The sequence below is a fragment of the Bombyx mandarina genome, chromosome 24 (genome assembly GCF_030267445.1).
Source record: "Bombyx mandarina strain Sakado chromosome 24, ASM3026744v2".
In the NCBI taxonomy this organism is placed as follows: Eukaryota; Metazoa; Arthropoda; class Insecta; order Lepidoptera; family Bombycidae; genus Bombyx; species Bombyx mandarina.
In genome coordinates, this window is record NC_143230.1 from 10,605,668 (window position 1) to 10,632,582 (window position 26,915).

The following is a 26,915-nucleotide window of genomic DNA, read 5'->3' on the forward strand; positions in this document are numbered from 1 at the left end:
GGGCTCTCTATTAGGTTATATATAATCTTACTCTATGTAGGAAACAGGTGAATGAAGTTAGCCCCTCAAAAAAATTTTTTTTTCCTGTTTTCTACTTATTTTCTATTAATTCGTTTGTTCATCATTTGTTCTTGATTGTTCACTGTTAATCATTGTTTGTTCCCCATTTATTTATTTTAAAAAAAATATTAAAAATATATCTAAAAGTTAGCCCCTCGATTGCAATTTTTAATATTTTTTCGTCCTTAATTACTCGTAAATATTCATTTTCGATTGTTCTTATATAAAATACGTTTGTTCTCTTTCGAAATTACTCATTTTTTGTTTAATTAATTGTATTAGTTGAATAAATGTATACAAAATATGTGTACTGCGCATGCCATAAGTGTATATTCTATGGCGCATGCGTCAACTATAATGCCTAAACTTTCTACGCGGTTTTAATCGTGAAAAAAAAACAATTATAAATCCTGAAGGATCAATTAATTGGTACCGTAAAATGGGGCGATTAGGGACAAATTCCAACTTTATGAGCAATTTTAAGGTAGTTGTTGATGTATATAATGCTATATCAGGATCAAAATGATTGAGTCTTGGGGGCATCTTTGTTGTCTAATTTAAAATTATGCAACTAGCATTCCAGTTTAAGCAAAAAATGCAAAAATAGGTGTAATCCCTATTTACCCGAAAATTGCGGTTAATTGGGACGAAATGAGAAATTTGCTAGGGCTGGCACTACTTTTATTTTTATATATAGTTTTAATTTATTTATTTAGTTGCACCAACAAAGTGATCATCAATAAAAAAAATTGAAAAACTGACAAAAGTACATGGCAGACATCACCTCAATTATAGGTGCAATCGACAGTGCAGTAACAACAATTTATATATATATATATATATATATATATATATATACATATATATATATATATATATTTACACATATATAGTGGGCTTTCTTAGAAACGGTTTATATTTCTCCGTTCTTGGTAAGTACTTAGGGGGCTGATATTTCTATCTGGGTTAAGAGATTAGGTGTGTCGGTTATTCCATGGATAAATCAGATGAATACCCCCACTCTGAACAAATATTAAATATTTTATTATGTATTACTTAGACATTTTTGTCCACCTTGAGATTTCATTGATCTTGTTACATGTCTCTGCAAAATCGACTTACTTATATTAAATTGCTTATCTATTTCAACTAAAGACTTATTCCCAATTTCGCTTCGATAAACCAGATTTTTACCAACAAATTTAAAAAATATTGTTATAACTACATAGACAACCCTACAAACCTGTACCTATTTATACTTAGGTCGTTTCCATTTCACGTATTCTCATCCCAATTGACCCCTTTTTCGTTGTTATTTGTACCTAAGACGTCCCCAATATCCTCAAAAACAACAGATTTTTACATGTATTTTTATTTAATCAAATACATTAAAACCAATAACAACTGAGACTTATCTTTATTATATATGCTGGTTCAAACACTAAATAACGTTTATAAATCATAGTCGTCTTCTATTATGATCAAATAAATAAAAGAGAGCAAAGTTTCTAGCACTAAAATAATTACCACCACAGAAAGTTAATTTGAAACGCGATTTTTTATAACTTAGCAGCTATTATCATGCATATTCAGAGTTGTTTTGTGAACTTTCAACATTCTACTATTAAACTACAAAAAAATGGAAGATTTTGCAACGAATATAAAACTTATATTGAGCGTCGAAAGATTTTCCCGGTTTTTTCCCGATTCGCCTTTCAATCCCTAATCGCCCCATTTTACCGGTATACAGTTTAATTAAAAAAATTAAAAAATAAATAAATAAAATAATGTGCATTCGCGTAAAGTTAGCCCAAATACATTTTTTCCATCCTCCTATATACCTATCGCTATGAAGGTATAAAAAAGATAGGTTAAGAGTTCACATAGGTAATATAAACAAATAAGTAAATATGTTCATTATTTATCTTTCAAGAGATAATGTAGGTATACATTATAATAACATTTTGACACAGTCGAAATTATATTCCTAACATTAGTAAAATAACATTTTAATAATTTTTTTATAGGTTATGTATTGAAATTGTTGGAAAATTATTTCATGTTTTAGCTGGAAAACGACATGGAGAATTATATGCAATACAAGATAATGAGCTCCATCAAATGAATTCGAATGAAACCAAACTGTTTACCATCCAAATTCGATTGTCGGGCAGATAGAAAACGAAAATTCACTCATAGTGAACCTCGGCTTGCATTTGTGAAACGGCAAAGACGCACTATTATCAAGGAAATTGAAGAGACGACTAAAAATGAGATGTGTCGTATTATTATACCTTTGCCATCTTGTAGTCAAGGTAGGTGTAACTGTCAATAATTAGTTACACTCACAAATCTCCTAATCAAATAACAATATCAGAAAAAATGAGAATAGTTAGTTAGTTAGTGGAAGTAGCCAAAATGGGCAAGTGGATCTCAGTTCCTATTACATAAGGTACTAGGAAGTTTGTGAAAATGAAAATTTATCACAGTGTAATATCACTTACTTACTTTAACAGTGAAGGAAAACATTGTGATGAAACCTGCACATCTAAATGTTCTTAGGATTTTCTTAGGTGTGTAATCCACCAACCAGCACTAGGCCAGCGTGGTGGACTAAGGCCTAAAAACCCTCTCAATGGTAGTGAAGGCCAGTGTCCAGCAAGGGGATATATTATATGGGCTGATGATGATGACTAGGAAGTTAAATACTACTACTACTACTACGACAGTACACATATAATCCTATATATTTACAAACTATACGTTTGTTGGAAATTGCTAACATTATTTCATATTTCCAGATGTCCAGCCACTTGAAAATAGGTGTAGTAATGACAAAGCTATCCAAGTAGCTCCAGCACAGGAACACAAAGGCAAGGCAAGTGTGTATTGCCACATCACCCCTTAATATATCTGAAGCAAGTATAAGTAAACAATCAGAACCAGCAAAAAAAAAAACTGTTGTTCCTGAGGACAAATTTGACAGTGATGAGTCAAATGCACCAGCAACAGAAGGATCAACTGTTGACTATGGGTTATAGAAGAAGAAGATTAATTCATATTTATTTAAATTAATATTAATGAATATTAATTTAAATTATCGTGCAAAATTCGTGGTCAAAACATATGTGTATTTTATAAATAAATATTCATTCTCTGTATTAATGTTGTTTTAATCATCGATTGAAAAATTGGTTCTTAATGAATTTAGTTGGAGCTAAATGCTGCTTGGAGCTTAATACTTTCGAATAACATAAACACGTGACTTTAAGCATAAACATATTTTTTAGGTAAATACTTTATTTAGCTTTGCTGGATTTATCCAAGATTTCGACATACCAAAATTTCATACAGGAACGACAGATAGATAGCTATCTGATTGAATACCCTTGTAGAATTCAGCTTCGAAGAAAAGTTTATTCTTATTCTTTATTAGACTTTATTCTAGTTGCAGTGTCAGTTAGAGAAGCTGTGCAAGCTTCTCTAACCGATACTGCATGGAATAAATAGTCATTATAATTATAAAATATATTTCTGTTTACATACCATACAATTTTCATAGTTCAAATATGAATTTGGATTGATATGAATTTATTTCGATTATCAAAATAATTTGTATTAAACATTTATATTTCCTCAAAATTTCTATTTTTATAATAATGACTGTGACCACCCCATAAATCACAATATTAAAAATATTAAAGATAACTTATTTTTAAATCATATATTAAAAATTATAAACAGATCGCGAATTAAAATATTATATTATGCCTATCATTCTTAAATAATTCAGTAATGAATTTTCGCATCGCCGCGCCGTATATAATTAATATGAATAATAGGGTATTGCCCACTGTGCTAAAAAAACATAAATTATGTTTTTTTGATAGATCTGCAAACAAGCAAGTGAGTAATGCTATGTTTCCATAAATAAAAAGGCAAAAAAAAATTAAAGAAAGATATTATGCACAAGTTCAAATGCATATGTATTGTGCTAAAAGTAAAACTTGCTACTTTTGTGTAGCATCCAGCAACTTTGAAAAAAATAATCAGGTCACTATAATTAGTAGGTATTGATTTTGATTCCGAGTAAGTTGCACAGTTGTTAGATAATGTAGTTTCTTTTTGGAAGAATAACAATTTTCTAATATTACACAAAAATGTAATGTTAAATATTTTAAAAAAACTTTATACCTATTTTCCTTTTAGGGAGTACAAAATATTGATGTGTACAAAATGAATGTGATTTAATAAAAATAATATTTCAATTTAAATTATGTTTTATTAAAAATTATTCTTAACATACAGGTACAAAGGTTACATAACATTAATATTTATTCCTTTTCATATATATAAGCCCATATTTAGCACATTTGTGGAAAACAGAATCAAAATAATAATGAGTTGCTAGCCATAGAAGACCAGCATAAAAGTCTTATTAAAATCTGTTCAGTAGTTTTTGAATGAAGAGTGAAAATACTTACAAAACTTCCTATTTATAAGTAAGGATTACTTATTTAATTAAAGAGTTTTGTAGGTGGCAAACTATCTAAAAACTTTCTATTTTCCACCAAGTTGACATCAATTATCCTTCCTGCATATATATTTATTGTATTGTTTTTTTTATAGTCTAACAAGGGGTGATATTACATTTGCAATTTCTGGGAGTTTGTTGAAAAATATATTGCTTGCTTGACTTACAGATAAATCGAAATCATCAGCCAATTGAGAGAATGTTCTATTTAATGTTATTCTCATCAGACATAATATAATATTTTGTTCAGAAACATTTGTATGTTTCTCAATCAAGCCTATTATGAAACATAATTCTTGTGGAAGACCAATATATAAACGTTGTTTATTTTTCACTTTAGATAAAGTTGTTAACACATTCATTTTTTCAACTTTTTAGTCTTCTTGAGAGCTATAGTCTGAAGTGCACAAGTCTTTGATGGAGTGGAGATATAGAGAGATAACTCATAGTCAACAGTTGATCCTTCTGTTGCTGGTGCATTTGACTCATCACTGTCAAATTTGTCCTCAGGAACAACAGTTTTTTTTTTTGCTGGTTCTGATTGTTTACTTATACTTGCTTCAGATATATTAAGGGGTGATGTGGCAATACACACTTGCCTTGCCTTTGTGTTCCTGTGCTGGAGCTACTTGGATAGCTTTGTCATTACTACACCTATTTTCAAGTGGCTGGACATCTGGAAATATGAAATAATGTTAGCAATTTCCAACAAACGTATAGTTTGTAAATATATAGGATTATATGTGTACTGTCGTAGTAGTAGTAGTAGTATTTAACTTCCTAGTCATCATCATCAGCCCATATAATATATCCCCTTGCTGGACACTGGCCTTCACTACCATTGAGAGGGTTTTTAGGCCTTAGTCCACCACGCTGGCCTAGTGCTGGTTGGTGGATTACACACCTAAGAAAATCCTAAGAACATTTAGATGTGCAGGTTTCATCACAATGTTTTCCTTCACTGTTAAAGTAAGTAAGTGATATTACACTGTGATAAATTTTCATTTTCACAAACTTCCTAGTACCTTATGTAATAGGAACTGAGATCCACTTGCCCATTTTGGCTACTTCCACTAACTAACTAACTATTCTCATTTTTTCTGATATTGTTATTTGATTAGGAGATTTGTGAGTGTAACTAATTATTGACAGTTACACCTACCTTGACTACAAGATGGCAAAGGTATAATAATACGACACATCTCATTTTTAGTCGTCTCTTCAATTTCCTTGATAATAGTGAGTCTTTGCCGTTTCACAAATGCAAGCCGAGGTTCACTATGAGTGAATTTTCGTTTTCTATCTGCCCGACAATCGAATTTGGATGGTAAACAGTTTGGTTTCATTCGAATTCATTTGATGGAGCTCATTATCTTGTATTGCATATAATTCTCCATGTCGTTTTCCAGCTAAAACATGAAATAATTTTCCAACAATTTCAATACATAACCTATAAAAAAATTATTAAAATGTTATTTTACTAATGTTAGGAATATAATTTCGACTGTGTCAAAATGTTATTATAATGTATACCTACATTATCTCTTGAAAGATAAATAATGAACATATTTACTTATTTGTTTATATTACCTATGTGAACTCTTAACCTATCTTTTTTATACCTTCATAGCGATAGGTATATAGGAGGATGGAAAAAATGTATTTGGGCTAACTTTACGCGAATGCACATTATTTTATTTATTTATTTTTTAATTTTTTGAATTAAACTGTATACCAATTAATTGATCCTTCAGGATTTATAATTGTTTTTTTTTCACGATTAAAACCGCGTAGAAAGTTTAGGCATTATAGTTGACGCATGCGCCATAGAATATACACTTATGGCATGCGCAGTACACATATTTTGTATACATTTATTCAACTAATACAATTAATTAAACAAAAAATGAGTAATTTCTAAAGAGAACAAACGTATTTTATATAAGAACAATCGAAAATGAATATTTACGAGTAATTAAGGACGAAAAAATATTAAAAATTGCAATCGAGGGGCTAACTTTTAGATATATTTTTAATATTTTTTTTAAAATAAATAAATGGGGAACAAACAATGATTAACAGTGAACAATCAAGAACAAATGATGAACAAACGAATTAATAGAAAATAAGTAGAAAACAGGAAAAAAAAATTTTTTTGAGGGGCTAACTTCATTCAACTGTAGGAAACCTTTAAACTGCTTTAAAGGTCTATGATTTTCTGTTAGACATCATGTATAATCTATGTCTATTTATAATCTATGGTTCAATATCATAGATACGTATAAATGTTGTAATTTATGTTATCTACAATATCTATTTAGTGATAGCTATGATGTTTAAAACATGCAGAGCACTAGCACCGACAATTTTTTGCGTAAATTAGCGTCTGTTTACGTCACAATATTGCTGCTTCACATTTTAATTCGAAGCAAATATATTAGCGTACGTCCACACCATACACGCAGCTTTAAGAATATTGACGTCGTTGTCCGACCTACAATACAGATCTCAATAAATCGGAAAATAAAAGTTACGGTTCACTCATTCTATCAAATACTCAATTCACGGTCATTCCGCAATTTAGAAAGTGCACATTTAACGAAGTTTTGTATCTTTCATACCAATCGAATTTCCTGAAACCATTTTTTCTTGTTTATTAAAGAACATATATATTTACAATTTGTTGCAAAAACGCGAGTATCGGACTGTTTTTATTGTTTTTTGTAGTTTTTACTTTCCAGTTAACTATTGTGGTTTTCACCTCTCCTAAAATACTTGTCTGTATGGATCACATTCCCTTTGTCAATTTTATTTTTTGATAGATTCAAATGCCAACATTACTACTATTTACTACACCACTACACCTACAGTACCTACATATATTAAGTGGAGGTTAATATGTTATACAGGTGACATAAATTTTAATTTTGTATATGGAAACACTAGAAGAAAGAATATAAGAAATATAAAAACATTTTTGAATTGTAAATTATAAAAAAAACACAAAAACTGATGAAGCAATAGCTTTAAATGTTGTTTCTCTTTATAGAGCAACTCAATTTGTACTATAGTTTTACCCTAGTAAACTTTATTTTTATGTGAATAAAATAATACATTATATCCATATTATTAGGGTTTCAAATTGTCTCAAAACAAAACGATATTGCTTGAGAACAGCTGTATAATAAATTATCAACTGAATTATAAGTACGTGACAACATAGGTAAACACATTTAAAATAAAACCAAATAGTTTAGAATACATCAAAACCCTGATTGCTAACAAATACACTGGGTATAAAACTTTGTGTATTCAAACATAATTACATTGTATTTTATTCTATTTAGTTAATTTTTTTTTTTTTGAAGTAAAAACTTCTTTAGATTCGTTGTGATTTCAAACCGGATGCAAATTAAGTGTATAATCTATGATTAAGTGTATAATCTATGGTACCTACCCCTATGTACCCACGTATTTCAAACTTTATTGTTTAAAAATAATAACATAACAATATATTAATCTGCGATCACAAATAAACGATGGTTTGTATATAATCAAAGTTAATAAATAAATTATTTCATTCGTTCAATATTTGCTTAACCACTATACGTTACAGGAATTAAAAACATTCGCCGAGGATGATTTCGACCCAAAGAAATGGATAAATAGAGTTTGGAGCAATAGCGGGAACCAAGAGAAAGAGGTAAAGTATTTATTCAACAGCCCACCTGTTATCACGTTACTAAATTCTTTAGTGATCTAAAGTCGATTATTCCTGATCTTGCTTATTAGGTACCTCAAAGTCGTAACTTTAAGCCGTAAATGAGTCTTCTCTAGCTCTTTCTATTATTTTAATGGTTAATCTTCAGCTCATTAACGGATATAAGCCTTTGCTTAAAGACTAAGGCAAACAAAAATGAGAATAACATTAGATTTAACAACAAAATTACCATTTTGAATATCGAATTTTTGTAACAAAATGATACAGTAAGATAATCGTATCTGACTTATCCTAGTAGATAGGCTGCTTGGCTGTGCCTTTGGCATCACTGATGTCTACTAGCTACGGTAGCCACTCACTAACAGGTGGGCCACATGCATGGCTTACAACAGTAAATAAAATATCCATGGCATCACATTTTTTAATGTTAAGTTTTTCATTGCACACTAGTTATAAATTATTTAAAGTACCAGGGTATCATAATCCTAAGAATATGTGTTATTCTCAGATATTTGTCACCAACACGGTCCAAAGGCTTCAATTGTATATGAAGCAATTGACAAACTCTTTAGACGAAACTACAACACAGGTACATACTTACTATTTATTCTTCTTTCTTTCCTATTACCCTCTAGGGAAATGTAGGTCTCGAATCAAATTCTTCCATTTGCATTATTTGCAATTTAACTTAAAATAAAAATTACAATTCAAATTTGAAGTGGAAATGAAATAACAGCACATTAAGTTCATGATTACAAAAACAAAGATAGAAATATAGTGATTTATTTTCTATTTAAAATTGTTGATGTAAAACTGCTTTTATGGATTAATTTTTAAGTCTTCGGTGACCACGAAAACTGCAAAATATTTGAAATAGTATTAGAGATAATAAAATAGCAATATGCATACGTCACATTTGATCAGCAACATCAAAGCATAGTTAAGATTAAATGAGATCGGAAACAGTAGAGTATTTTCGTGTTCTTCTTCAATTCTGGGTCTGGTGAACTGAACGAATTGTCTGCTCATAGCCGGAATAGCCCCGTAGGCTAACAGTGAACATGCGTGAATAAAATAAAATAAAGTATTGAATTGTGGCCATTGATAATGAAACATTTTGAAATTCCTTTGCTATGACTTAATCCAGACTTTTTTACTGTTATTTTATTATTTCCAACATTAATACTTTACAATAGTCATGTTTGCAGATGGCTGAAATCTTTTAATAATGTTTAGTTACTTTTAAAAATACAAAACTAAAATTTTAGGTGGTAACATCGATACCTCATGTGCTTCAAGATGCATTAGCACTACAGATGGAGGGAGCACTTCTCCACGAGAAAGTCCTGGCTTTAGAGCAGAAGGTGCAAGAAGTCGAGGAGGAGACTGGTCATTCTATCGAGAGTCTCCAGAGGATTGATCAACTTAAAAGTCGGTTGGAGGTAGGATTTTTTTAAATATCAAATACCAGGGCTTCATATATTGAAACAAGTGCAAGTAAATTTTGTAAAGGGACTATTCATATTAGTTTTCTGCATTTCACTATATTCTCTACTAGCAGCTCGCTCAGGCTCCGCTCGGGTTTTTAAAAAAAAATTTTAACGATATTAGACGTTGTTTTATTTTTTAAAATAAAAGAACACTTATTGCGACATAACTACAATAGTTAGACATATGCTGTCGCGACACTTTTTGTAAATAATAATGTGTTCTGCAAAGTCGTAGTACATTATTTTATTCTACCATCAATAGTTTTCGCAGGGTAGATGTAAAGAATCTTTTAGGTAATTTTTTACAGCTTGGGTTACATTATTAGAGTTTTAGTAAGGATCGCTAATTTTTTAAAAAAACATTATAGCCTATGTCACTTGGGAATAGTGTAGCTTGCAAACAGTGAAATATTTTTTCAAATCGGTTTTGTAATTTCGGAGCCTATTCAATACAAACATACAAACAAATCTTTCCTCTTGATAATATTCGTATAGATAAGTGTGGGAAATTTCATATTCCTCCCTCCGCACAATTTTCGTAAAAAGGGGTGCAAAGTTTTTGCTTCACTTATTAATATATAGATATACAGATTATGTATGTGATAATCTTTAAATATTTTAGTAGTAAATAAAAATATATTTAAAACAGTTACATATATATGTTTTTTTTGGTCACACCTACCAAGGCAACATAACCGGGAGAGGATTTGTGAATTTTAGAATGCAGCCTCCGCTCTTCGCGAAGCCGACAAATGGGCTGCTTTGGCAACGAAACTGGAAGATGTACTGGAATCGGGTGTACCAACGCAGAAGGATGAGCTCTCAGAACTTGTGGTCGCGATGACTGCCAGTCTCGAGGTTGGTGCATAGGAAAGTAGATTTTTACACAGTTTATATTAGCTTCACTTGTTTGTATGTTTTTTTTTTTTTTTGCTTAGATGGGTGGCGAGCTCACAACCCACCTGGTGTTAAGTGGTTACTGGAGCCCATGGACATCTACGTAAATGCGCCACCCACCTTGAGCTATAAGTTCTAAGATCTCAGTATAGTTACAACGGCTGCTCCACCCTTCAAACCGAAACGCATTACTGCTTCACGGCAGAAATAGGCAGGGCGGTGGTACCTACCCGCGCCGACTCACAAGAGGTCCTACCACCAGTATGTAGCTGCCAGTAGAGTCAGTTTGTAACTGACTCCTTTAGACGCGAGTTTGACCCACTTTAAACGGCCAGATTTAATTCAAACTTTGTAGATTTATTGAGGACTGATGAAAATACACTAATTTGATAAGATAATTCCATTATTCAATTTGCAAAATAAGATATTTGCCAATTTATATAATTTTTAACCTATAGTCGATAAGACAGGAATTGATGTTAAAGTACTTAATAGTTTTAAAAATACGCTTTTATAGAAAATTTAACTAAAAAATTAAAAATTAATAATAGTTTAAAAAAACCAAAAAACACGCTTTATATAAAATTCAACTAAAAAATAGAAAATAAATTTTAATAAATTTAAATTGAAAATAGTGTAAAAAAATTGACTAAAAGTTGACTTTTATACACCATTATTTTATAACTAGTACAAAAATTTTAAGGACATATTAGGGAAGACATTATTATCATATATGTGACGGAAAAACTTCATAATACCTTTAAATAGCAAAGTTATTATCATTTGTTTATTGTAAAAAATCTCACTGAAATCATGGACATATTACTTTACAATCCATTCATTAGTTCATTGAACTTCATTGATGGTATTCCATCCTACTCATTCGCATTCGTACTGTCGCACTTGTGACGTAGATGGCCTTAGACAATAAAATGAAACAAAAGAACATGTGATGTAGTTACCTACTTTATTTAATTTTCTAAATTCTAACCTCCTTCATATTCATCCGGGCTTAGGACCGGCAAAATTACCTTTTTACAATTAATTAAATACGTATGTGATTAGAAAACAATAAACAAATATTACAATAAAATAAGGTATTCTGTACTAAAAGAAAAGAGAAATTTTGGCATATTTATGAAATTAGAATCAGGTGATATTTACAATAATTATTTACATAGGTATTATTTACTAAACTTACAAGTATTTCAATTGTCCTTCGAAATGTCCGCCACTATTGTTAATACACAGACGGGCTCGTTTCATTAAATTGTTTTTAACGAGAAAAGTACGCTTCTCTGTCTTTTCACTTCGTGAGTAGCGTCCAGTATGCGCTGTTTTAATCATTCGAGCCTAATTCGCTCACTTCTGTGCACACGTCTCTTAATTTCACTCTACAAAAAGAAGTCCATGGGCGTTAATTCTTGAGATTTCCTGTAGTGATATGGATGTAATCCAGCCTTATTAATAATCTTCCAGGCACAGGACTGGCTGATGTTAAACCGTCGATCAGCGTCATTTGTACTCCGCCGGGGATTCTCTTGAAAATACGCTAGTACATCGTCGTACAGATTTTGTGACAACGCTGGTCTTCCTCGTTCTTGACGTACGTAGGTGACCGTGCGTGGAATGAACCGTGATCTAGTAAACGCTGGTAAGCATTTACCACGGTTCGCACATTTGGCTGTCGAGCGTTTGGGTGTCTTCCCTGTACATACGTACAGCTGCACTCGCGTTTTCTCCACTCAAAAAGTACGCACGAAGCATAGCTACATACTCCCGTGATGTGAACTGATAAGCCATCGCGTCAGGGAAAACTTAAACAAACAACTGTTGCAACGAAAAAAAGCATGCGCACACTTCCGATAACAATTTAGCACTGTTTTTTGTCATTGTTGCATCGGGGCGCGGCGTGGGCGCAGAGGGACAAGGGGTGGTTGGTGGGCTTCGACTTGAGTTTCCCGGAATTTATCAATGGAGCAGCGCCCCGTAGGTACCCAAACCCCGCCGCACGTACCTACTATCGGTCATTGATTGATTTTTTTTATAATTATTTAGCATTTACCAGTTATTACGTATTTTTGTGGACAGTTTTGAGACTTAGTGTTTTTTATTTTTTAACTACACAAATATGATTAGTTAAAGATACTTAGAGCCCAGTTAAATTTTTTGTACTAATTAAAAAATAGGGGTGTATAGAGCGTGTTTTTTTCTTTTTTTTTCTTTGTTTTCTTCGAGGGCAGAGGAAGACCCTCCCCGCTGATGGTGAGAGAGCACAGTCACTTTTGAACATCCACAATGACGTTTGCTACTGATAATTCCAATCAAACCTCAGTTCAAGAAAGACAATTTATGGCATCCACAAAATCTATCTAGATAAGTTTATAGATTCGCTTAATGTCCTAAAGGAATTATCTCTTTTTAGTACGCTTTTATTAGCTTCAGACGTATGTATGTTAGTATGTAACGGGATCTTTGAACATGATTTTGACCCCCTTCAAAACGTCGGATTAACTCAAAATTTGGCAGACTTATTAAGGAAAAAAAATTTTTCACATAAAAAATGAAAAAAAAAAATTGTTTAAAAAAAACTTAAAAAAATACGCTTTTATAGAAAATCCAACTAAAAAATAGAAAAAAAATTTTAACAAAATTTAAATTAAATAATGATTGTATTGTAAAAGCATGGGTTGCTTTTCAGGATATCATCAAAATAACCCTTCTACTCAATATCTGTTCATAAAATATTTATAACTACTGATACCATGCACCCACGCTTTTTTTGCAATAAAATCATTTTTTTGTGTGTTAGTTGGAATAGCCCATAGGGAAAAAATTGCCTAAGAGGCTATTGCAGCTACGCCCGGATGGGTGGGTAGGTGAACTCACGGGCTCAACCTTGGCAAACCTTGGCTTCGCTGAATCTATCACTGGATCGCAATCGCGACCCGCTGAGAAGATCCGGCGAGAAACTCCGTGAGCTGTATACTCAATGTTTCCAGGTCCTCAGTGACGCGCCAGATTACGACAGCAAGAAGATGCAATTAGAAACGCTGTACAATAGACTAGAAGCTTCCATAAGTCCGCCTTTAATTGAGGCCATCACGCAAATGGATGCAGGTAAATGATTTGCCAATCTACCTATACTAATATTATAAAGCGGAAGAGTTAGTTTGTTTGAACGTTTATAGTCGTCGTGGCCTAACGGATAAGACGTCCTGTGCATTTGTGTTGAAGCGATGCACCGGTGTTCGAATCCCGCAGGCGGGTATCAATTTTTCTAATGACAATACGTACGGTACGGTAATACGTACTCAACAAATGTTCACGATTGAGTTCCACGGTGAAGGAATAACATCGTGTAATAAAAGTGAAACCCGCAAAAATATAATTTGCGTAATTATTGGTGGCAGGACCTCTTGTGAGTCCGCAGGGGTAGGTACCAGCACCCTGCCTATTTCTGCCGTGAAGCAGTAATGTGTTTCGGTCTGAAGGGTGGGGCAGCCGTTGTAACTATACTGAGACCTTAGAACTTATATCTCAAGGTGGGTGGCGGCATTTGCGTTATAGATGTCCATGGGCTCCGGTAACCACTTAACACCAGATGGGCTGTGAGCTCGTCCACCCATTAAGCAAAAAAAAACCTATTAAGCCCCGTTACGTTTATTTTAACATGTGATTAAATAACTAAAAGTACCAGGATACGATAAAGGCGAGGAAGTGAAATTTTCGAATTTTCGTTTGCCACAAAGACCGCGCAGCGATATACGTGAAGCTGTTCTGTGGGATGTCGCGTACGGTGTCCGTGTGCCGGTGTTGGCGTAGGGCTGCCGCCGCCAGGATGGCGTCGTCCTGGAGGAGGCTTGACGCGCACACCGTGCCAGCCCTGAGTAGACTGCTGACTGGAGAGGCTAATAAACAGGTGCTATATATCGTTCTGATAACACTAATGAACTGCGGTGGGACTTTTTGGCGGGAACGCGAGGAGTGAAATTGTGTGATTTGTTTTGTTTTGTCTATTTAGTGTTTCTTCAGATTTAAATGTGTAATAAATGTGGTTTATTAACTGTTTAATATCTGTGAAAGTTTGCAAATGCGGGACAATAAAAACGAAGCCGCTGGACGTACCTAACTTCTCGGGATCCTCCAAAAATCTACAGAAAAAATCTCAGTAAATGACCACCGTTTTACTGATATTATTTGTCTGGCAATATCATCTCTTTTCCTTTAGTTTCATCCCAGTTGATTAATGTCTCAAATTAATCATCTTCATTTCATTTCACTTCACTCCACATTATCATTTTTCATAAAAATATAAGAATCAAAACTAAAATAAGATATGACTTAAAAATCTTAGTTCATAAAATCCCTTAAAAAAAAACTACGCGGGTAGGACATCTTGTGAGTCCGCATGAGTAGAGATACCACTGCCCTGTCTATTTCTGCCGCGAAGTAGCAATGCGTTTCTGTTTGTAAACGAGACAACTGCTGTGCTGTAAAATCTGGGTCTTATAAATCACTTATGTGTGACGGAGATCACGTAACACCAAGTTGGCCTGATGAGATGGTCAGGAATGAGTACTCTTAAAGTTCTTCCAGTAAACGAAGGTGTTTCAAATTGATGCAGTTCTTTGTAAGTATAACAATATACACACATATAAGCGTCTCCGTCAGGAAACTATAAAAAATCGGCGTGAAAAAGCGACCGTAACCACTCACCATCAGATGTGCCGTCTGCCTGTAGTGGAAATAAAAAAAAAAACACAATTTTGAATTTTTTATTTATTTAAACTTAACACAATAGTACCAGGACCCCATAAATTAAAGGAAGCTAATTACAAACAAAATAACTACACATTAATTCAAAATTCAAATAAATTCGATTTAGAGGCTCCATATAGTTTTTACTATAAAAAAGAGCAAGGTATCTTAAATCGTACTGCCTAATGTTTTCAGGTCGACTGGCTGACCAATGTGTTGAAATCGGAAACACCCTTAGCAGAACTTATTAGATTGTACACAGACCTGCTTCTCTCTTTGGACCCGTCGCCTGCTAAGGTAAGATTTGGTTCAATTGTAGGCTCTTTATTATTGTTACGCGCTTAGGTTCGGGATATAATAATACAATAATAATAACTGTGATCGAAATATTGATTAAAAATCAATTTAATTATTATGTCATTACTAACTGCCTTCGCGTTGGTCGACACATGTCTGCAATTTTCCAGAACATTTCCGACGGTCCTTATCGTTTCGATATCTGGTTTTGCTATTTAGCAATAGATGGCGCTACTCGCACCGTAATAACACTTTTCGAACGCTCCCTACTAATTGCTTTGTTATCAGTTACTACTCTTTGAAAACAGATGACTCTACTCATACCGCAACGATACTTCTCGAACGTTGCGATTGTACTAGTTGATTTGATGTCAGTTACTGCTATTTAACAACAGATGGCGTTATTCATACAGGCATAGCAATATCTAGTTGCTACCTACAGTCTAGCTTTGTCTGCATATAAAAAACAGAAAGTTGATTATTTTTCCACAAACTCCATGTTTGAATTCCTGTTGAAGTTGTCTTCAATTTAAATCACTTATGTCCATGGGCACATTGGTCGTAGAATAGATGGTCGTTGGGGCTGAAAATTTCACGAGTTTCGACCACGCATAGAAAGGCGCAGGTGGTGATGCTTCCGACCGAGGACCTGCTTAAGGTCGCGGGAATTCACTAGATGCTGCTAGACTGGTCATTCTGGCGAACCTTAAGGGAGGCCTAAGTTCAGCAGTGGGTATCTGTGGACTGACTGGAAAAAAAAACATGTGTGTAACTCACACTTGGTAGAAGTGAAACCTTCAAAAATAAAATGCAATTATCCTAAATGTCTAAGTATATGTAAAATTTTGTCATTAGTAAATAATTGTAAATCATCTTTAGTATGAGGTAGCGCCCTCTGTGAATTGATATTTTAACTTCACGTATAATCCTAAATTAAAAAATTAAAACTCACCACGACAGGTTTCATACACACGTTAGTATTAAAAAATCTCATAGATGGCGCTGTATTAAAAAAAACACTACACCGAGAACGTCTAATGTGTTCTATCTCATTCTCTCGCCGGCCGAATCCTATACATTTATGTGTTTGTGTCTCTATGGACTTATTTTTTCGTTTCATCTAGTTTGAAATCACAACGATTCTAAAGAAGTATCACTTCAAACACGTCTATGGTATTTTATAGACATTTTATATATAGACTAGTACATTAATATAACAACGTTAATTTACTTGAAGTACCAGGAGCCCATAAAGACAAAGAGCTTTGCTTGCAGATAGTCTCGGCCAGTCTGAAGCTGTGTTCGAACCCGGAGGAGGGCGTCATCCTACTGACCGACCTGAGGCAAGACATTAATGAGTTTGTGAATTTTATGAAGGGAATAATGGAAGCCCCCAAACAAAATAAAGGTAGGAATAGTATACACAACGTGTCATTAAAAATGACGCCAATCTATTCACTCTTGGAATAAGTCCTTAGACGAGCTCCAGGATATGTGTATAGGAAACAAGGAGAATGTTGCGATGTCTCATGACATGAGGTCCAAGTGTCAATAGCCTCAGTGCATCGCTTCCATTAGGGCTTTCTACATGTCGGCGGAAATAGGCATGTTGCTATCACGAGGCTATTGCCGCTCTCAACTAATCCACTATGTAGTACCTAACCTTTTCGGATGTCAAAGAATTAATTTCATCAGGTAACATCATCTGGGCTGATTTTACGACATAAAACAGCTCGCAGATGATTCGTCCTTTACTATCCTTTCTATTTGAAAGAGAGAGATGAGCTTGCTTTTTTGCCTAAATATCTGTCAGTAGCGTCAAGGGGTTACTCTGGCTTTACCGTGACTAGGAGACGAGCTGACGGGGCTCAGTTTGAGAGAGTTTGCTAACACTGGCCTTAGCAAAAGCAGTGCTCCGCTGTATCAACCACCGGATTCTTAGCCTACTGCGTTTCTCGCCGGATTTTCTCAGTGGGTTGCTATTCCGGTTCGGTGGTAGATTCTGCGAAGCACTGCTCTTGCTAGGACTAGTGTTAACATCACTCCGACTTGAGCCCCGAGAGTTCACCTACACGCTGATATACCATCTCAAGGTTATCAGCATACTTGGTAGGAAGAAAAAAGGATTCGGATCGCGACCCCCTGAAGAGATCCGGCGAGAAATTCTGTGAAGGTTATGGGAGTAAACCGCTAAACTCACAATACATGCTCAAGTTAGCCGTCTGCGCCTTGCTGATGTCCTCAATCTCCTTCTTCTTTGTGCTCATAGACTCATGGTCTCATGACACAGGCTTGCCCAAAGCCTCGCCACACTTGCCGATGTCCAATGGCGTTTAAACATCCGTATAAGTGACATCAATGTACCAGGCGCGCATAAACGCAAAGAACGTATTTCAGAGTCAATACTGCCGGCGACGGTGCGGGAATTGGGCAGAGCGGCGTACGCGCCCCTAAGGGACTCCTTGCCTAAATATGCAGAATTACAAACCCAGTTATTGTTGGCCAACCTTAATGATTCCAGACTCGATAATGAGGTGGGTTTCTATTTTCGAATCTTAGGGTTCCGTAAGCAATAATTTTTAATATTGAAAAAATCGACTGCATTTAGTGTATATCTTGAAATTATGTAATTCTGTTTGTTTTTTTTATCATGGCAATTGTATTTTTGCGATGCCGTTCTTGCCAGATTTTATAAATTTATCGTATTATTATGGAAAATGTTCTATTTATTATAATTCATTATTATTTGCATAATCTAAAAATTTTGCTATTAATTGCTATTGGATTTTTGAAAAAAAAATGTACTTTATAACTTAAAAAAATCAATGGTAAAGCCTAAGTAAAATAATTTTAAATCATTATTAACTTATTAAAAGCTTTATAGGTACGCGCACTCAGACACGTCTATACAGATCGATGCCTATAATAAAACTGCGCAAATAGTCGGTATTCCGACGATTTGCATTTTATACGCATTAATAGAGAGTCGGTCTATCGACGGTTTTAAATAAATTTTGGTCTTGATAAAAATCGATTTTTATGTTTCGTTTTAACTACGGAACCCGTGACTGTTATCTGACACGCCCTTGGCCGGTTTTTAACAAAGCATCGACGTGAAAGCGCCTTCAATATTATATTGGTAATTGTTGGGTTCTAGGAGGATTTACTAGAACATTCCAGAGCCATACTTCAAGTAGCTGATAGATGTGACGGATGGCTTTCCTCTTCCTATAACGGAGCCAAGAAGATCGGCGGCATTGCAATCTACCCTTTCTATATGCCCGCTGTTGAGGTCAGTGAACTTCTTACGACTTATGTTACCTTGGTAGTTTTGTTTAGTTTAAACAACAAGTCACGTTCCTCCTGACCGTCCTTGAGGCTTGAGGTTGTCTCAAGCCAATATAGCATAATATACATATTGAAATATATGTATATATGTGTATGTACATATGTATATGCAGCGAATTATAATGTTTTATTATTATTTTATTATTCCCATACATATAAGTGAATAATTTCGAACTTCCCTGCGCTTATGTGGTCCTAGTACTATTTTGTACTGGAATGTACTTTAATAATAATTTTTCAAATTTTCCCCATCATCAGGCCTTCATCAGCGCCATATCGAACAGGATCTCCTCTCACAGTCGTCGAATAGAGAGTGAGTTCCTATCATCGGTCACTGCTGGTGTCTCCACCGGAGTTCTCTCAAACACATTCCCCGCGTCCCTAGTTCTCGAAACAGCCACCGCCACTGTACTGGATACTCTGGCTGAGAGGCAGAAGGCAGAAGTCGAAGAAGGTAAGTGGAACTTGAGGTGGTAGGACCTCTTGTGAGTCTGCACAGGCAGGTACCACCAACCTGCCTATTTCTGTCGTCAAGCACCTATTGGTCCATGAGGCAGAAACCTTGAGAACGCGATTACCGTGGACCATCGTGAGGTCGATTATATTAACGGCTTGATTGATGATGATGATAGATGATAGGATAGACTTTGCGAGCTCACGGAGCTTTGAAACTCATAGAACGACTTCAAAGTACCAGGATGTCATATATTCGAGGAGATTTATGTATTCACACATTCGTCAAAATTCTCGACAGAAGTGCAGAGTGAAATAGCTGAAGAAGCTTTGATTTGAAACATCTATAGCTGCACGTAAAACCGATTTCTGGCGTTGCGACGCATGCCGTGGCGACGCGTCGCCATGCGCAATCGACTGTGCGATTCTCTCCCACTCGATCGGGCGTTAAGCCATCTCTGTCGCTACACTGAGCTCGGATACCTATAGTGTATACTCCGTAGTGTATACAGTGTTGTTTACTACAGTACACATAACCTGTGTTTTACTTGAAAACAAATTATTTTTTCATAATATTTTATTTTATCATTATGACATATTTAGTTCCTATCACAAGCTGTTCTTTTCTGCATATTACTTTTACAAAATAATGTCGATGTTTCACACCTGCCAGGCGTCCCGTGACGAATGGGTTTTTTTAATTTGATTATTTTTCCAAATTTGAATCTTTTAAATGATTCTCCTGTAAAGTTGCAAAAATGTCGCTTAAACTAAATACAAAACAGTCTTTCACCAGTCGATATGTGTGTGTTTGTTTGTTTTATGTGATACTATTAGGATCAGAGGGGTAATATAGACCATCTTTTACACACTTACTGACACTTCTTCGACCGCCCGGGCAAAGTCGCGGATAAAAGCTAAGAGTCTAATTTTTTTTGTGTCACTCACTCTACTTGCCTTTAAGTGGGCACCTGAGTCCCCGGACATCATTACGTCAATGTTGGCACTGACCTTGGACACTTGAGGTGAAAACCTGGTATTTTAATACTCGCTTGAAGACGCGGCATAAATAGACTGAGTATGTACTCACCCGTCAACCAAACCCTCTTTTTTTTTATTGTCCTTGTAGGCATATGAGCATACAGTCCATCTGATGGTGAGTAGTTACCGTCGCCCATGGACTTCAGCAATGCCAGGGGCAGAGCCAAGCTGTCCACTAGTCTAGATAAATTACTAGGACATAATGAATTCAAAGAGATCTCATTTGGAAGCCTTCTGCCTACCGTTAAGTACTCTCCACAAGCCTCCAAGCTGTCTACTAGTCTAGATAAAAGTACTAGGACATTATGAATTCAAAGAGATCTCACTTGGAAGTCTTCTTCCTACCGTTAAGTACTCTCCGCAAGCCTCGTTTGAAGAAGGACATGTCATAGCGCTCGGGAAACACCGTGGAGGGGAGCTCATTCCATAGCCGGATGCTACGTGGCAAAAAATATCACTGGAAACGCACTGTGGATGACCGCAGTGGCTCCAGGTAGTATGGATGAACTCTACTCCAGTGGCGGACGGTGCGAGATGATAGAATCATCACAAACAATTCCTCAGAGCACTCCCCATTGAACATACGGTACAAAATGCAGAGTGAAGCGAAGTCCCTCCGCAGATCCAGAGGTTCCAAACGATCCTCTCCACTATCTGTAATCTATTTATTGACAGAGCAAACGGAGAGTCATCCCCTAGTCGATTTACCGACTCTATTGCTCGATTCGGAAACGAGGCAACGTCTGTCGGCCATCAGATCAGAGCCTCCAGGGTCGACGGCCGCCCTACGACGCTCGAGGGAACACTTACGCTCTCTCGCCAAGTCTATACTGCGGCACCCGGTCGAATTGCAACTCGGTAAGTGTAAAATCACCATGTTATGACTAACTTTTGAAGTGATAACTTTATATGTAACTATATTGAGACCTTAGAACTTATATCTCAAGGTGGGTGGCGCATTTACGTTGTAGATGTCCATGGGCTCCAGTAACCACTTAACATCAGGTGGGCTGTGAGGTCGTCCACCTATCTCAGCAATAAAAAAAAAATAACACCAGGTGGGCTGTGGGCTCGTCCACTCATCTAAGCAATAAAAAATAAATAATAAAAAAATATGGGAGGGTAAACCGTTTCGTTACGTGACGCGTTACGGCGCCGGTCTGTCTAGCGTCTCTTTCTCTCACGCATACGGCAGCGGTACCGAGAACGTATGTAGCCCCTAACTATTTATATATTATATCTTTTTGAATTTATGTTACAATTTTCCTTACATTATCATATTATTCATTTACATAAAATTTAAGTAATAACCTAAGTTTTTCTCAAGTTTTTTTTTTGCTTAGATGGGTGGACGAGCTCACAGTCCACCTGGTCTTAAGTGGTTACTGGAGCCCATAGACATCTACAACGTTAACATAGACATCTTCCTTCTTCACCGTCGAAATCAATCGTTTTTACTGGTGGTAGGACCTCTTGTGAGTCCGCACGGGTAGGTACCATGGCCCTGCCTATTGCTGTCGTGAAGTAGTAATGTGTTTCGGTTTGAAGGGCGGAGCAGCCGTTGTAACTATACTGAGACCTTAGAACTTATATCTCAAGGTGGGTGGCGGGATTTACGTTGTAGATGTCTATGGGTTCCAGTAACAACTTAACACCTAAGCAATAAAAACATATATAAAAACTACCATAATCAGAGCGGTTTTCGTTTGGATTTGAACTCGGGAGTCTGGTTCGACAGATAAGATATCGCAGCTGGCCGTGTGGAGTAACAATGATGCGTTATCCACCGACCTCCCAGACTTCGCGATTTCGCCCCAAGAATACATCACCGAGGTGAGATTTCTGTTTAAAAAAGTCATCCTAATTCAAAGGATTTATAGGACCCGCGAGAGTCACTGGTGAAAATCTTGTAGCTGGAATAGAAGATATTTGTCCTAGACACGTCCTTACGGATCCTCCCGATCCATTAACAGTGCTTTTAGGTACCACAAGCATCGGTCATCGTCCTCGTCGAACCCGTCGCTTGCGACGAAGGGCTCGACGAGTAAATTAACCCACAGACACAGTCCACTGAGTTTCTCGCCGGATCTTCTCAGTGGGTCGCGTTTCCGATCCGATGGTAGATTCTGCGAAGCACTGCTCTTGTGTTGTCAGTGTGAGCATCACTCCTGTTTGAGCCCCGTGAGCTCACCTGCTAGTTATTAGATTAGGTAGGAAAAAAAACGGATCCATCAGATTCAATAACCCTCGCATTACACAGACGCCTTCAGTTCTAATACTAGGAAAAGCGAAAAAAAAAACAAATAATTACACACAACAACTTACATACATCTATATATGAACACGTGAAGCAAAAACTTTGTATCCCTTTTTACGAAAATTGTGCGGACGGAGGAGTATGAAATTTCCCACACTTATAGAGAATATAGACAAGAAGTGCACAATGCTAATATTTTTTAAGATAATGCATAAAAGATATATTAAATCAATAAAGAAAACATTACACACACTACATACCATGTATTTGACGCACACACGCATGCATACTATTTATTGTTAAACTTTTGTTCTTGACGTCTGTTGTCAAATTGAGAATAGATTAAATATTGTTTGTCTTTGTTAATATTTTTTATAGTGGCGAAATTTGTGATTATAGAAGTATAAAATACAATCATAATGGTGTACAAACTTACAATTCCAATTAATTATAGTCGAATTTCGACTACTGCGGGACCACTAGTACAAACAAATAGGCATCCCAGAACCGAACGGCAATGCAAGAAGATTTATATAATTCTTTTTTCTTTTTCTAAACTTTGGTCTTGATAAATTCAGTAAAATTACCAGTAAAGGGTTTATTTTCAGATCGGACAGTACCTGATGACTTTGCCGCAACATCTCGAATTGCATTTGTCCGAGAAGCAAGCGCCCTGGCAGTTCTTGACCGATGTAAGTACCTATCGTATATTGAGGAGAGAAAGACATTTTTATAACTTTACATGAGAGCTATTTAAAGTTTTTGGATACTTGGATATACATAGGTTTAAGAAAACTGTTAAAGAACATCTGTGCAATAAAGCTTACTATAAAGTCAATGATTATCTAGAAGATTGCACAAAGTGGGAATGAGTTGCTCGCTCCGGGCATTTCAATATTGTAGTAATTGTTACGTTATAATACTCATTGTAAAAAATTCATATTTAAAAAAATAAAATATTTTTTCATACATACGCGGGATATATAATTTTTTATTACTTTTTATTTCTTAGATTGGTGGACGAGCTCACGGTCTACCTGGTGTTAAGTGTTTACTGGAACCTATAGACATCTACAACACAAATGCGCCACCCACCTTGAGACAAGTTCTAAGGTCTCAGTATAGTTACAACGGCTGCCCCACCCTTCAAACCGAAACGCATTACTGCTTCATGGCAGAAATAGGCAGGGTGGTGGTACCTATCCGTGTGGACTCACAAGAGGTCCTACCACCAGTGTGTTATAGTGTTAGCAACAAGCTCTCCCAAGTTGAGCCCGTGAGCTCATCTAACCGTCAGGGCGTAGCAGGAATAGCATCATAGGCCACTAGTGAATAGGTATGGGGAAAAAAGTACCAGGATAACATGAATTGCGTAGAGTTAAATTTGTTTATTTCCTTTCTCTAGGTGTGCAACCACACGTGCGAAACGTATGCAGATAAGATTTTGAATATAAAAAATATGGATGCGTTAGGAACGAAGAGATGTCTCACTGATATTGGTGAGCTAATTTTTTTTTAAAACTTAATTAGGTTTTTTTGTATTTATTTGTGCAACGGTGATTTTGGACAACTTTCCTCATCTCGGATCCTCCCGATCCACTAACGGTGCTTCTAGGTACTTCAAGCACCGGTCACCGTTCTCATCGAACCCGTCGCTTGCGACGAAGGGCTCGACGAGTAAATTAACTCTCAGACACAGCCGAGTTTCTCGCTGGATCTTCTCAGTGGGTCACGTTTTCCGATCTGGTGGTAGATTCTGCGAAGTACGGCTCTTGCTAGGGTTCGTGTTAGCAACGTCGTCAGGTTTGAGCCCGTGAGCTCACCTATTAGTTAAGGTTACGCTGGAATAGCCTCTCAAGGCTACCAGCTAAGGTAGGAAAAAAAAAAGGACAACTTTTTTAAGCTTCCTTTTGTTTGTATTGCTTAGATGAGTGGACGAGCTCACGGCCCATCTGGTGTTAAGTGGTTACCGGAGCCCATATATATCAACCACGTAAATGCCGTCACCCGCCTTATATGAGTAGTAAGATCTAAGAACTTGAGTTTTGGTATTTTCGTTGATGTCCATGGGCGATGCTGTCAACTTGAGTTTTGGTATTGTTGATGTCCATGGGCGAATGTGCTGCAACAGCGAATCATAAGAATAGAATTTGAGGGAAAAAACGTGTAAAACTTTCCCGTTCTCTACAACGCTAGTACCAGGCTGTCATAATACAAAGGAGTTTTAAAATTAAAAACTGTTTCTTTTTTTAAAGTGTATCTGTCCAGCGTAGTTGAAGATCTAGGGTCTTCCGTGACACCGGCGTTGAAGAACTTGGAGAATTCGTTGCGAGCTGCCACGCCGGCTCTACACAGTCAAAATTAGCGTAAATAAATGCTAATGAAATATAAAGGCTTTATTAAAATTATTGTTTGAATATTGTTACTTTTATTATCATTTTGCCTCTATCAATACTAAAATTGTAATAAAATTTTATTAATATAATGATAGATCCTCTATACAACTGTACATGGGTTTTTTTTCCTACCTAAGCTGATGGTCTAGACTCTAGAGAGACCATATCAGCGTAACCTTAACTAGTAGGTGAGCTCACGGGTCTCGAAACCTGACGATGTTGCTAACACTGGCCCTAGCAAGAGCAGTGCTTCCCGGAATCTACCACCGGATCGGAAATGCGACCCACTACGAAGATCCGGCGAGAAACTCACTGGGCTGTGTCTGTGGGTTAATTTACTCGACGGGCTCGGCGAGATCGATGGCCAGTGCTTGGGGTACCTAAAAGCACCGTTAGTGGATCCGAAATGACGTGACTACACGAGTGTGGATGCCTACGTACTTCTGCGAAAACTCGATGACAGCTGTCACAAGATGTTTTGGATTAAAGGTATGGTTAACACGGCATAAAAGATGCTGTCCCAAATATCTTAAAAAATGAGACTTTTTGGCAGGAATCCGACAAGTAAAGTTGTGTGAATTGTTTTATTTTGTCACTTTAGTGTTTCTTCAGGCTTAAACATCTGGTGGTAGGTATTCCACCCGTTGATATATTTATGAAGCACCATTTTCAAAGATGAACTTCATTAAGAATAAATTTCTGTCTCGACTGAGTGAAGAATATCTCCAGGATTTAATGTTAATAGCTTTCACTAAATCTACTTCAAACTTGAAACAAATGACTCGAGAAACTTGAGACTTTTTACTGGTGGTAGGAGCTCTTGTGAGTCCGCGCTGATAGGTACCACCACCCTGCCTATTTCTGCCGTGAAGCAGTAATGCGTTTCGGTTTGAAGTGTGGGGCAGCCGTTGTAATTATATTATATATATAATATATATATAAGGTTTTATATATATATAAGGTCTCAACCTTAGAACTTATATATCAAGGTGGATGGCGATTTACGTTGTAGATGTCTATGGGCTCCAGTAACCACTTAACACCAGGTGGGCTGTGAGCTAGTCCGCCTATCGAAGCAATAAAAAAAAAATCCAATAACGGGGGTTTGTTAACTGTTAAGTGTCTGTGAAAGTGTACAGTTGTCAGCATCCTCCAAAAAGTTTCAGTAAAAACTACATATTCTTTTGACTGAGACTATATTTCATCCCATATCATCTTGTTTCATTTAATTTCATATTAATTGAAGTCTCAAATTAATCAACTTCATTTCGTTTTTCATGAAACATAAAATTCAAAACGTTAGGCTGTATAATATGACTCCTTGGTCTTTTTGCTTGGAAAATAGGACTACTGGAAAAATGACACAACAAGACTTATAGTCGGATTTTTAATTAGACGAAGCCAGCTGACAGTAGCTAATGTCACTTTGTGAAATAATGTTGCTATATTTAAAGTAATAGTGATGCGTTCAGTTCTCGATCAATCACATAAATGAACAATGAGTGTGAAGAGTTAATCATTAATTTCAAACTATAAAAGAATATTATTTATATTTTACAATAAAATTGTATTAAAGTGATCCAATATAATAATATGTTACTAGTAGTATGTAACTACAATCAGTTTTTTTTATTTTCATTACCTATGTACCTATAATTGT

The 26,915-nt window shown here is 35.8% G+C and overlaps 1 protein-coding gene and 2 long non-coding RNA genes across 3 annotated transcripts; 2 read left to right on the forward strand and 1 right to left on the reverse strand.

Annotated features, from left to right (window-relative positions):
- The first annotated feature begins 170 nt into the window (after positions 1 to 170).
- LOC149500069 (uncharacterized) lies at positions 171 to 3,221 on the forward strand. The gene is made up of 2 exons (XR_016325299.1): positions 171 to 2,375; positions 2,862 to 3,221. It is a non-coding gene; the product is annotated as an uncharacterized LOC149500069 (long non-coding RNA).
- Positions 3,222 to 4,322: 1,101 nt separating this feature from the next.
- On the reverse strand, positions 4,323 to 6,323 carry LOC149500070 (uncharacterized). The gene is made up of 2 exons (XR_016325298.1): positions 5,757 to 6,323; positions 4,323 to 5,270 (listed from the first exon to the last, which is right to left on the reverse strand). It is a non-coding gene; the product is annotated as an uncharacterized LOC149500070 (long non-coding RNA).
- Positions 6,324 to 8,036: 1,713 nt separating this feature from the next.
- Positions 8,037 to 25,276, forward strand: Cog7 (conserved oligomeric Golgi complex subunit 7). The gene is made up of 17 exons (XM_028174983.2): positions 8,037 to 8,136; positions 8,211 to 8,297; positions 8,824 to 8,904; positions 9,584 to 9,757; positions 10,526 to 10,663; positions 13,705 to 13,822; positions 14,455 to 14,624; positions 15,659 to 15,760; positions 17,036 to 17,168; positions 18,158 to 18,294; positions 18,918 to 19,052; positions 19,367 to 19,562; positions 21,278 to 21,460; positions 22,341 to 22,435; positions 23,468 to 23,551; positions 24,265 to 24,358; positions 25,115 to 25,276. Exons 1-17 carry the CDS (start codon positions 8,134 to 8,136, stop codon positions 25,222 to 25,224), a joined length of 2,040 nt encoding a protein of 679 aa, XP_028030784.2. The 5' UTR covers positions 8,037 to 8,133; the 3' UTR covers positions 25,225 to 25,276.
- Positions 25,277 to 26,915: the final 1,639 nt, after the last annotated feature.

What these genes read in the sequence shown, in the direction of transcription:
- Cog7 (XM_028174983.2), top strand. An exon ending in CTGGAGAGGCTAATAAACAG is followed by an intron (nt 14,625 to 15,658) that starts GTGCTATATATC and finishes TAATGTTTTCAG; the next exon opens with GTCGACTGGCTGACCAATGT. An exon ending in CCTGGCAGTTCTTGACCGAT is followed by an intron (nt 23,552 to 24,264) that starts GTAAGTACCTAT and finishes TCCTTTCTCTAG; the next exon opens with GTGTGCAACCACACGTGCGA.